Below are 13,131 nucleotides of genomic sequence, written 5' to 3'. Positions count from 1 at the left end.
TCACAATACGTATTCGCTATTTAAATAATAATAAATAATCGTGATTAAACTTTTATCATCTCCTGGGCTCGATTATTACTAATTTTATTCGTATGCTTGTAATCAAAATCTAATAATACGGATAATAATACCTCATCAACTACGTGATACTCACGCGAGTGCAAATGGCCACCAACGCGGGAATGCAACGTTACACGCCAATGAATTAACTCAAAGGTACTTACAAATCGTTGATGTACTCAAATGAATGGGCGAGATCACGTCAATTATGACAATATGTGATAATTTCTCCTCCACAATTATCAGTGCAAACTCGGCACTACTAGCCCAAAATTAATTAATATAAGTATTTAGCAAAAAAAACAAACTCAAGTGGCGCAATAGAACGAATAGCAACAGGCACACACCCTGCTCGAACAATAGTTTATCCACGTCTGCCCATGGCAGCACGTGAATTTCATGCCGGCACCTCGGCCGGCCATATTGTATATTTGTATCTCATTTTAACCCACTGGAGAACTATCTCCGTCGCATGTTATTTCCAAATACTACCAACGACAACGTACCCGATGTCAATTGTGTAACATTGCCAATTCCCGACGTCAAATGCCCAATTACTTTGTACCTTACTAGTTAACACTAATTTAAATTGCCAAACCAATTAATAATGTATACAAAATAATTATAAATTTCATTTATAATATAATAAATTTGTTGCTGACAACTGTTGCGTCGCCGCGCATGCGCCGACCAACCACAATAATTACAAGCATATAAATAAAATGAATAATTACCTCCCATTCCCATAAATTATACTTATAACTCAGCCTAATCAGTAATTTTTGCTGATTTCAGTGCAGTTTTCCCCTAAAGAATTAATTAAGCACAAACAATACAATAATAAAAATAAAATGTCAAACATAAACAAAATAATCATAAAATTAATAGGTGTAGAGACGTGTGAGCAGCGTGTGCTGCCATCTGTTGCTCACCGACCTGATGTGAGACTGCCGCGATATCTAAATATCGTGACAATATTCGTATGCATTTTTATCAAAAAATTTTTCATACATCTCAAAATCTAAATTTTGAAATGTATGACTGTTCAGTCACGAGCTTGATTAATTTAAATCAAGCTTCGTGCATTTCCGCTCGGTTCGGGAGAAGCCGAGCTCGCTACTGACCGAAGGTCAGAATAGTGCCGGGTCACTCGCTATTTGGGCCCGGCACATACAATTTTTAACTCAGGATCGTGTCAAGACGTCCTGAGAACCCGCTACAAGCTGACTAATCACAAAATTCGTTTTATATTGGTCAGCCTATGAGAGAGCTCGCTATCAACTGATACCTGTTGGCGCGCTTTTAAGCCAATAGGAAAATTCGTTATATGCAGCAAGGCTGCCACGTCGACACCAAGCTTCTCGAAAACTCAACGACGCTACCAATATTCATTCTACAACGTGTCTTTGCTACGTGCAACCTCGTGCTTGAACCGCTTCGCTTATTAACTTGTGTGAAACTAAATCAAATCGCTACGCTAAATTATCCTCAATACTTAGACAGTACATCAAGGCTGCTATTTATTGAGAATAAATAAATTGTTCTTGTGACGATAATTAATTGTTAATTAATTATCATTGAAGTAACCGCTACTGACCACGTGTCAATTTTTATACGTGAATAAAATAACTGAGTTGCATTCGCTATCGCGTATAAATTTATCTAGTCGCATTCGCTATTGTATATAATTCTCATAATTTTAAGGTGTAAATCAGTGTAAATAAATCTATAATTTATTGGTGATAAAATCTGTGTAATTTTTTAATTGTTTAAGTAACCTCGCCTAAACCAGATCCATTAGTTTATTCGCTCATTTTACATTTTGGTCCTTCGAGCCGGATCTGGCGAAATTTAAACAATTAAAAAATTATTTTAAATTAAAAATCAAAAAAAAATTGTGAGAAAAAAAAAGTGTAGTGTCAGTTCTGTGTCGTGAAAATCGCTAAGTGCCGTGGGCATTGCTGAGCACTGCTAGAGTGCTGCCCAGGGTGATCTATTTTACACACCGGTGTAAAAAGACTTTTAAAACAGAAAAGATCGAAAACTTAGCGTCGGTTTCACGTCATCGCGTCCATTTTGTGTGCCACGTATTAACAAGATGGCCGCCGAAGCTCAAATCGCTTTTCAAATGCAACGCATCGACACGATGCGCAATATGTCCAACCGCTTGACTGACGCTGTACTCGCTACCCAAGGTGCCGCCGCCATTGACGCTGAACTCGCCATCCTGACGGATTTGTGGAACCGCTTTGATTCGACTCACGAGAGGCTATACGAAGACGTACCTGAGATCACTACCAACGAATATCATACAGGTAACGCTTATGAAACCGCTAACGTTGCTTATACCTCTCTTAGAGTGAGACTCAGCGCTGCTAGACCCGCTCCAGAACCTGCTCATGAAGGTCAGCCCGGTAATCATGATCAGACCGCTTACTTTGGTGGAGTTCACAAGTCTAACTTGCCACAAATCAAGCTGCCAACTTTCCAAGGGTCGTATGACGAGTGGGACTCGTTCAAGGACTTGTTCACGTCACTAGTCATCAATGAAGATTCGCTAACTGGGTCTCAGAAGATGCATTACCTGAAGACGCAGGTAAAAGGTGAGGCCGCTGCACTACTCGCGAATCTCCAGATCACAGATGACGCTTTTCAACCCGCTTGGGAGTTGCTGAATACTCGCTACACAAATCCACGTCGATTGCTCGATATGCATATCGATGATTTGCTGGATCGCCAACCGCTAACTTCACACTCTGCTGCTGATTTGGATGCACTGTTACTCGCTAACAAGAAATCGCTGGACGCTATCGCTGCATTGGGAATTCCAATTGGTGAGTTGGACCCCTTTTTAATTCGCTTGACTGTTCGCTGTTTACCTTCAGATTTGAGAGTAGAATGGATGGCTTCGCTAGGGTTATCCAATGAGTTTCCCACTTACCAACAGCTGCACGACATGCTCAAGGCCAAGGTTCGTGCGTGGGAAAACTCAGAGATTGGCGCCAAAATAACCTCTACACAATCTAAGAGTGCTAGTGAAAAACCACCATCATCTGAGTCTTACGCTAAGTCAGCCTCTACAGCCAAGCAAGTTAAGTTTGGAAACAGTCGATCCGCTACCTCATCAACGCCATCTACATCCACTGGTTCCGCTAGTTACGTCGCTTTCACTCCTAAGGATCGTACGAGTGAACCGGGCATGTGCCCAATCTGCAAGGAGAAGCATTTCGTTCTCTTTTGCCCCAGCTACCAGAAGGCGTCGCCACTGAACCGAAGAACGATTGTTCAGCGTTACCGCTTATGCTTCAACTGTTTGGGACGCCACCGCTACGCTGATTGCAGGACTAAGCAGAAGTGCCGCCATTGTGATCAGCCACATCACACGTCAACGCACCTTGACGATGGTGCTGCCGCTAAACTAGTACAGGACGCTCCTGTAGCTGACCCAGGTAACAAATAGTTCCAATTTTGGTAACTTTTGGTTTGAATTCGCTAACTTAGTCTGCTTTCAGCTCATTCGCTCAATGTTTTACTCGCTACCGCTATTGTTAAGTTGAATTCGCTAACAGGAAGTACATGTACAGCCCGTGTACTTATTGATCAAGGATCGGAGTTATCCTTCGTGACGCATTCGCTAATCAAGAAGCTGGATATTCAACTCAGTAAAGCAGCTGTACCATTACGTGGAATTGGTAATGTGTCAGCTGGGCATTCGCTTGGGTCATGCAAGATGACGCTGCATTCGCTACACAACAACACTTCTATTACCATCCAAGCTCATGTGCTTGCTCTATTGACTGTAAACTTACCGTCATTTATGCTAACTAATAAGAAGAAATGGCCGCATATAACTAGGCTACAACTCGCTGATCCAGACTTCTTGACATCACGACCTATTGCCATGAAGACTTGGGACACATGAAACGTCTGAAATTAAAGGAATTACCACCGAACAGCTACCTGTTGCCTCATCATGGGGTTCTGAAAGAGCAGAGCACTACCACCAAGCTCAGGGTGGTATTCAATGGGTCCTGGAAAACTACATCTGGCGTATCTGTCAACGAGATACTTCATGTGGGCCCAAAGATCCAAGTTGACATCAGTGATGTACTTATTCGCATCCGCTGCCATCGCTATCTCTTCGCTACTGACGTTACAAAAATGTTTCGTCAAATTGCAGTTGACAAGGAAGATCATCATCTACAGTGCATACTCTGGTTTGACGAAGATGACATCCCAATAGTATTTGCACTCGCTACTGTTACTTATGGAACAACATCGGCTCCATATCTCGCTGGAAGAGCACTCTTACAACTCGCTGAAGACGAAGGGAATAAATTTCCGAAGGTTGTCGAACCGCTAACTAACACACGCTATGTTGATGACATCTATGGAGATGCAGATGAACTCGCTGAGGCAATCCAAGTTATTTTCCACCCAGAATGATGGCAATAGGTCGTGATGTCAAGAAGTCTGGATCAGCGAGTTGTAGCCTAGTTATATGCGGCCATTTCTTCTTATTAGTTAGCATAAATGACGGTAAGTTTACAGTCAATAGAGCAAGCACATGAGCTTGGATGGTAATAGAAGTGTTGTTGTGTAGCGAATGCAGCGTCATCTTGCATGACCCAAGCGAATGCCCAGCTGACACATTACCAATTCCACGTAATGGTACAGCTGCTTTACTGAGTTGAATATCCAGCTTCTTGATTAGCGAATGCGTCACGAAGGATAACTCCGATCCTTGATCAATAAGTACACGGGCTGTACATGTACTTCCTGTTAGCGAATTCAACTTAACAATAGCGGTAGCGAGTAAAACATTGAGCGAATGAGCTGAAAGCAGACTAAGTTAGCGAATTCAAACCAAAAGTTACCAAAATTGGAACTATTTGTTACCTGGGTCAGCTACAGGAGCGTCCTGTACTAGTTTAGCGGCAGCACCATCGTCAAGGTGCGTTGACGTGTGATGTGGCTGATCACAATGGCGGCACTTCTGCTTAGTCCTGCAATCAGCGTAGCGGTGGCGTCCCAAACAGTTGAAGCATAAGCGGTAACGCTGAACAATCGTTCTTCGGTTCAGTGGCGACGCCTTCTGGTAGCTGGGGCAAAAGAGAACGAAATGCTTCTCCTTGCAGATTGGGCACATGCCCGGTTCACTCGTACGATCCTTAGGAGTGAAAGCGACGTAACTAGCGGAACCAGTGGATGTAGATGGCGTTGATGAGGTAGCGGATCGACTGTTTCCAAACTTAACTTGCTTGGCTGTAGAGGCTGACTTAGCGTAAGACTCAGATGATGGTGGTTTTTCACTAGCACTCTTAGATTGTGTAGAGGTTATTTTGGCGCCAATCTCTGAGTTTTCCCACGCACGAACCTTGGCCTTGAGCATGTCGTGCAGCTGTTGGTAAGTGGGAAACTCATTGGATAACCCTAGCGAAGCCATCCATTCTACTCTCAAATCTGAAGGTAAACAGCGAACAGTCAAGCGAATTAAAAAGGGGTCCAACTCACCAATTGGAATTCCCAATGCAGCGATAGCGTCCAGCGATTTCTTGTTAGCGAGTAACAGTGCATCCAAATCAGCAGCAGAGTGTGAAGTTAGCGGTTGGCGATCCAGCAAATCATCGATATGCATATCGAGCAATCGACGTGGATTTGTGTAGCGAGTATTCAGCAACTCCCAAGCGGGTTGAAAAGCGTCATCTGTGATCTGGAGATTCGCGAGTAGTGCAGCGGCCTCACCTTTTACCTGCGTCTTCAGGTAATGCATCTTCTGAGACCCAGTTAGCGAATCTTCATTGATGACTAGTGACGTGAACAAGTCCTTGAACGAGTCCCACTCGTCATACGACCCTTGGAAAGTTGGCAGCTTGATTTGTGGCAAGTTAGACTTGTGAACTCCACCAAAGTAAGCGGTCTGATCATGATTACCGGGCTGACCTTCATGAGCAGGTTCTGGAGCGGGTCTAGCAGCGCTGAGTCTCACTCTAAGAGAGGTATAAGCAACGTTAGCGGTTTCATAAGCGTTACCTGTATGATATTCGTTGGTAGTGATCTCAGGTACGTCTTCGTATAGCCTCTCGTGAGTCGAATCAAAGCGGTTCCACAAATCCGTCAGGATGGCGAGTTCAGCGTCAATGGCGGCGGCACCTTGGGTAGCGAGTACAGCGTCAGTCAAGCGGTTGGACATATTGCGCATCGTGTCGATGCGTTGCATTTGAAAAGCGATTTGAGCTTCGGCGGCCATCTTGTTAATACGTGGCACACAAAATGGACGCGATGACGTGAAACCGACGCTAAGTTTTCGATCTTTTCTGTTTTAAAAGTCTTTTTACACCGGTGTGTAAAATAGATCACCCTGGGCAGCACTCTAGCAGTGCTCAGCAATGCCCACGGCACTTAGCGATTTTCACGACACAGAACTGACACTACACTTTTTTTTTCTCACAATTTTTTTTTGATTTTTAATTTAAAATAATTTTTTAATTGTTTAAATTTCGCCAGATCCGGCTCGAAGGACCAAAATGTAAAATGAGCGAATAAACTAATGGATCTGGTTTAGGCGAGGTTACTTAAACAATTAAAAAATTACACAGATTTTATCACCAATAAATTATAGATTTATTTACACTGATTTACACCTTAAAATTATGAGAATTATATACAATAGCGAATGCGACTAGATAAATTTATACGCGATAGCGAATGCAACTCAGTTATTTTATTCACGTATAAAAATTGACACGTGGTCAGTAGCGGTTACTTCAATGATAATTAATTAACAATTAATTATCGTCACAAGAACAATTTATTTATTCTCAATAAATAGCAGCCTTGATGTACTGTCTAAGTATTGAGGATAATTTAGCGTAGCGATTTGATTTAGTTTCACACAAGTTAATAAGCGAAGCGGTTCAAGCACGAGGTTGCACGTAGCAAAGACACGTTGTAGAATGAATATTGGTAGCGTCGTTGAGTTTTCGAGAAGCTTGGTGTCGACGTGGCAGCCTTGCTGCATATAACGAATTTTCCTATTGGCTTAAAAGCGCGCCAACAGGTATCAGTTGATAGCGAGCTCTCTCATAGGCTGACCAATATAAAACGAATTTTGTGATTAGTCAGCTTGTAGCGGGTTCTCAGGACGTCTTGACACGATCCTGAGTTAAAAATTGTATGTGCCGGGCCCAAATAGCGAGTGACCCGGCACTATTCTGACCTTCGGTCAGTAGCGAGCTCGGCTTCTCCCGAACCGAGCGGAAATGCACGAAGCTTGATTTAAATTAATCAAGCTCGTGACTGAACAGTCATACATTTCAAAATTTAGATTTTGAGATGTATGAAAAATTTTTTGATAAAAATGCATACGAATATTGTCACGATATTTAGATATCGCGGCAGTCTCACATCAGGTCGGTGAGCAACAGATGGCAGCACACGCTGCTCACACGTCTCTACACTTATTAATTTTATGATTATTTTGTTTATGTTTGACATTTTATTTTTATTATTGTATTGTTTGTGCTTAATTAATTCTTTAGGGGAAAACTGCACTGAAATCAGCAAAAATTACTGATTAGGCTGAGTTATAAGTATAATTTATGGGAATGGGAGGTAATTATTCATTTTATTTATATGCTTGTAATTATTGTGGTTGGTCGGCGCATGCGCGGCGACGCAACAGTTGTCAGCAACAAATTTATTATATTATAAATGAAATTTATAATTATTTTGTATACATTATTAATTGGTTTGGCAATTTAAATTAGTGTTAACTAGTAAGGTACAAAGTAATTGGGCATTTGACGTCGGGAATTGGCAATGTTACACAATTGACATCGGGTACGTTGTCGTTGGTAGTATTTGGAAATAACATGCGACGGAGATAGTTCTCCAGTGGGTTAAAATGAGATACAAATATACAATATGGCCGGCCGAGGTGCCGGCATGAAATTCACGTGCTGCCATGGGCAGACGTGGATAAACTATTGTTCGAGCAGGGTGTGTGCCTGTTGCTATTCGTTCTATTGCGCCACTTGAGTTTGTTTTTTTTGCTAAATACTTATATTAATTAATTTTGGGCTAGTAGTGCCGAGTTTGCACTGATAATTGTGGAGGAGAAATTATCACATATTGTCATAATTGACGTGATCTCGCCCATTCATTTGAGTACATCAACGATTTGTAAGTACCTTTGAGTTAATTCATTGGCGTGTAACGTTGCATTCCCGCGTTGGTGGCCATTTGCACTCGCGTGAGTATCACGTAGTTGATGAGGTATTATTATCCGTATTATTAGATTTTGATTACAAGCATACGAATAAAATTAGTAATAATCGAGCCCAGGAGATGATAAAAGTTTAATCACGATTATTTATTATTATTTAAATAGCGAATACGTATTGTGATGAAATATTGTGTTATTATTATTATTTTATGCCACGTGATTCCCATCATATGCGACTGGGTCTCGATAGTCTGATATATGTATATATGTATACATTTATCAGCGCTGAGTATTAATTTTTTTTTTTTTTGAGTTATAAAATTTTAATATTTTGATTATTAGTTATGAATGATTATTGGTACAATTTATGAAATATTAATAATCTGAATTAAGAGATATTGGTGATTTGCGAATCGATTACTAATAATTCGAGTTAGAAATTATTAGTATCTGAGTATTATTTATAGAATTATTATTGATTTGAATTATTAATTATTATTCAACGGAATATTGCGTACGAATTAGTATCATTTAGCGTATTGATTATTCCTACCTTGAATTATTAATTATTATTTATTTGAATATTGATTATGAATTATTATCAATTAGCGTATGAAGTATTATTAATTTGAGTTATTAATTATTGTTAATTTGAATTATTATTATATTTATTGTTGAGGTGATTCATCAAATAAGTATTTTATTATTTGCGTTCAAAACAGAATTATTTTGGAAATACCGTAAATTCACCATTGGAATTTACTGGGAAATTGTTCCCAGAAAGTATTTAATTATTTTTGTTATGTTCATGTGCGAGTGAATTATTAACTATTCACAGATATATATATTTTGTTTGGTTCAACGCATTGAGTGCTTACGCAGTATTGTTATTATCTGAAGTATAATTTATATGCGCATACTATTATTATTGTTTTCTTTTGTAAGTGATTTATTATTATTTTTTTTGTTGAACATTATTTATGTGAGTATGCGCTATATATTGACTGATTATTTTAATTAATTGATGGATAATTAAAGCAAATGGTCATCAACCCGGTATTTATTTAATTTTATTATTTTAATTACTGCTATCTTTCTTGCTATCCTAATTCCTAAAATCTGAAATCGCTATCCTGTCATTTTATTTTATTTTCATTTTCATTTTCTCCGTTGTGTTATTTTGAGTTGATTTTGTTCGTGGGGCACACGAACTGGCGCCCAATTAGGATTTCTAACCCAGCCTGAGCGGAGCAGCCAGTCCAGGGAGATTCAGGACATCTCCAGGTGGAATATTTGGTTCTGGGTTTATTTTATTTTCAGTTTTCGATCAACGGAGAGCCATAACGGCTATTGAGCGCCAACTACACTCCGCCGTGGGACGCGCGAAATAGAAGAAAACGTTATAATATGTCCAAATAATAGTGAATGCAAAAAAAAAAAAAAAAGAATACAATAAATTGATGGACAAATAAAAATTAAGAACGGTCTCTAATTATTTATTTAATTATAACATCATCGAACTATTGCTCTGGTACATTAATAGGTCTATCAGAAAAATCTCTACCTTATGACAACCCAAGCAGCACAAAAAAAATTGTTGACTTTTTGTTAAATTTAAGGCAACAATTTATTATAGTATAACTAATTGTTATTATAAAGTCAACAATTTTTTTTGTGCTGCTTGGGAACTCTGAACCGTAACCAGGGCTACCACAAGCAACTGTACCACATAATGACTATACTAGTTTCAAAAAATACCCGCGAAAATCTCAACCAATTAACAATATTCTAGAACAGCCATACTCTAAGTGTGTTCCGCGGAACCCTAGGGTTCCACGATACCCCAGTAGGGGTTCCGCAAGAATTTGGATAAATCTCTGGTCTACCGTTCTGACGCGGCGTATCACGCAAATCGAGTTTAGCCGAACTTGGTCGCCTCGTATGATTTTACTATGCCGCCACCGCCAACATGTATGTACTTGTGAGTGCGCAGTCCCTTTGATAAAAGCCGCCTCAGAGATTAGACTCTATTATGAACCAGCGACTTTCGGCTCTAATGTAAAACATTAAAGTCGAGATTGTTTAAGCGCATTATTTGTTTTTCTATTGTTTTCGGCAATTTTATAAAAGCGACTCGAAGCGACGTGATCGCAGTTCGCACCTCGACACGTCAGTCGACGATTAGCGTTCAGAACGATAAGTACCTGCTAGAAACAAAGTGGTTTAGTAGTGTAGTGAGAGTATTAGTTATTATTCGTAATATAATTATTTTAAAAAATGGACCGCTGGCTTAAAGGCGTTAAACGTGTTGCAACAAGTTCATTTCACGAAGCCGAATCTTCAAAAGCAGTACGCGGGGAGCATACAGCAATTACCGATCCAGTTGATAAGGCAACGACGTCAAGTTCTACGGCTTCAAAAGAAAAAAAGAGGATATATGACGAATCATATATCAATTTCGGATTTGTTGATTCCGACGGCTTACCTCTCTGCATGTTATGTAGTAAACTGCTTCCTAATAGTTCCATGGGCCCTGCCAAGTTACGCCGACATTTAGAAACTGTACACCCCGAGTCTAAAGACAAGAGTATAGATTTTTTTGTCCGTAAAAGAGAACAGTTATTGGAAAATCAAAAAACTATGATGCATATCACTAAAACTATCAATGAAAAGGCCACGGAGGCATCTTATTTAGTTAGCTATCGCATTGCACAAGCAGGTGAAGCCCATACTATCGCTGAGAATTTAATAAAACCATGTGTGTCAGACATAGCAAAATGTATGCTGGATGAAAAATCTGCAAAGCATCTTTCTACTGTGCCGCTTTCAAACGATACTGTTTCACGACGAATTCATGATTTATCAACTTACGTCAAACAAGAATTAGTTACACGTCTACAAAAAACACGATTCGCATTGCAAGTAGATGAATCGACTGGTGTCGCTGGTCTGGCTATCTTGCTTGTTATCGTGAGATATCCATATGAAAGTTCTTTTGAAGAAGATATGCTTATGTGTTCACTGCTGCCCACAAACACTACCGGAGAAGAAATTTTTAATAAAATAAACATATTTTTTGAGGAAAATAATCTCAGTTGGAACAATTGCATTGATATTTGTACAGATGGGGCCAAAGCGATGACGGGTAATACAGCAGGATTAGTGTCACGAATAAAAAATAGAGCACCTAACTGTACTTCCAGCCATTGTATCCTGCATAGACAAGCTCTTGCGATGAAGCAAATGCCGCCAAATCTAAAATTAGTTATGGATGAAGCGGTAAAAATAATTAATTTTGTCAAATCACGACCACTACAGTTCCGATTGTTCTCATTAATGTGTGAAGATTATGGAAGCAAACATAAAACACTGCTGCTCCATACAGAAGTGCGATGGCTGTCTCGGGGTAAAACTTTGACAAGGTTATTTGAACTTAGAGCCGAGCTACAAATGTTTCTTTCAGATACTTCTTTTAATTTGAAAGACCGTTTGCATGAGAAAACTTGGTTGTTTCGAGTGTCTTTTATGGCGGATATCTTTCAAAAACTGAACGAATTAAATTTATCATTGCAAGGTAAACAGACAACAGTGTTCCAGGCCTGTAACAAGATAACTTCCTTCAAAAGAAAATTAGATTTTTGGATTATTTGCGTTCGAAAGAGAGAAGTAGAAAGCTTTACGTCACTCAGCGAGTTTGTTAGCGACAACGACTCAGAAATGTTTCAAGATGATGTATTTGGAGAATTGGTCCAATATCTCGCTTCAATGCGCGAATCTTTTGAGAAGTATTTTCCCGAAGAACAGATTACAAAAATTAATCTGAATTCATGGATTCTTAATCCTTTTTTACACAACTTAGAAAAGCCCGAAAGTATGTCAAACGAGATATATGAATCTCTTTTAGAAATGTCATCAGACACAAGTATGGAGTTACTGTTCAAAACGATGCCTCTCAACGATTTTGGGTGCAGAATTCGTGATGAATATCCAATGCTTGCCAAAATGGCTCTGAATATTCTTCTTCCCTTCCCAACAACATCTTTGTGTGAAACAGGATTCTCAACTTATGCAGCCACGAAAACAAAATACCGCAATAGACTGGATGCTGAACCTGATATGAGACTACAACTGTCCTCTATCAAACCTGATATCAACCAATTGATGAAAAACAAAAAACAATTTCATACCTCCCATTAGTTAGTCTTTTCATTATATCTTCTATTATTATAATGTAAATAATAAGTAACTGGTACATAGAACTTTTATTATGCTTGTTAATAAAGAATACACTTTTTTAAAACTATTGTTTTATTGTAGGGTTCCGTCAAGTATTTCGCTTTCCAAAAGGGTTCCGTCAGCAAAAAAGATTGAGAACCGCTGTTCTAGAATTGTTGATTGGTTGAGATTGTCGCGGGTAGTTTTTGAAACTGTTGTAGTTGCTTGTGGTAGACCTGGATATGGTCTAGTTATCGTAAGGTAGAGATTTTTATGGTAGACCTATTAATGTGCAATCGCTCCCTGTAATTATAAATCAAAAATGGTAGATGTTGCATAAAATTAATTAAAATATATGTACGTGTACACACTATGGGAGTTGGTCGTAAAATGTGTGAATATTAGAAATTAAGCAGAAGTGTTTACTTTTCTCTACTTTTACACACTAGTAATATATGTATTTTTATTTTTAATACAGTTAATTTTATTATTTGTTATTAATTAATTTTTAAATGTCATCTTCGAAATCGTCAGAGTACGTCACGTTGTCGATTTCTCCGCTACGAAGCTTTTTTAAAATATTAAATTCATTCAATTTTGCAAACACTGCTTCAGCACTCATCCCACCA

General features: G+C 39.1%; 1 protein-coding gene across 1 annotated transcript; it reads left to right on the top strand.

Annotated features, from left to right (window-relative positions):
- The first annotated feature begins 10,564 nt into the window (after nt 1-10,564).
- LOC103573897 (zinc finger BED domain-containing protein 5-like) lies at nt 10,565-12,267 on the top strand. The gene is made up of 2 exons (XM_053740213.1): nt 10,565-12,072; nt 12,192-12,267. Exons 1-2 carry the CDS (start codon nt 10,565-10,567, stop codon nt 12,265-12,267), a joined length of 1,584 nt encoding a protein of 527 aa, XP_053596188.1.
- Nucleotides 12,268-13,131: the final 864 nt, after the last annotated feature.

This window comes from Microplitis demolitor, chromosome 6 (genome assembly GCF_026212275.2).
Source record: "Microplitis demolitor isolate Queensland-Clemson2020A chromosome 6, iyMicDemo2.1a, whole genome shotgun sequence".
NCBI classification, from domain to species: Eukaryota; Metazoa; Arthropoda; class Insecta; order Hymenoptera; family Braconidae; genus Microplitis; species Microplitis demolitor.
The sequence above is the reverse complement of the archived record's forward strand: the minus strand, read 5'-3'. Positions and strand labels throughout refer to the sequence as shown.

Excerpts from the sequence above, each read along its gene's own strand:
- LOC103573897 (XM_053740213.1), top strand. The coding sequence starts at position 10,565 with ATGGACCGCTGGCTTAAAGGCGTTAAACGTGTTGCAACAAGTTCATTT. Across the intron at positions 12,073-12,191 it reads ATGCGCGAATCTTTTGAGAA|AAATGTCATCAGACACAAGT; the intron begins GTATTTTCCCGA and ends AATCTCTTTTAG.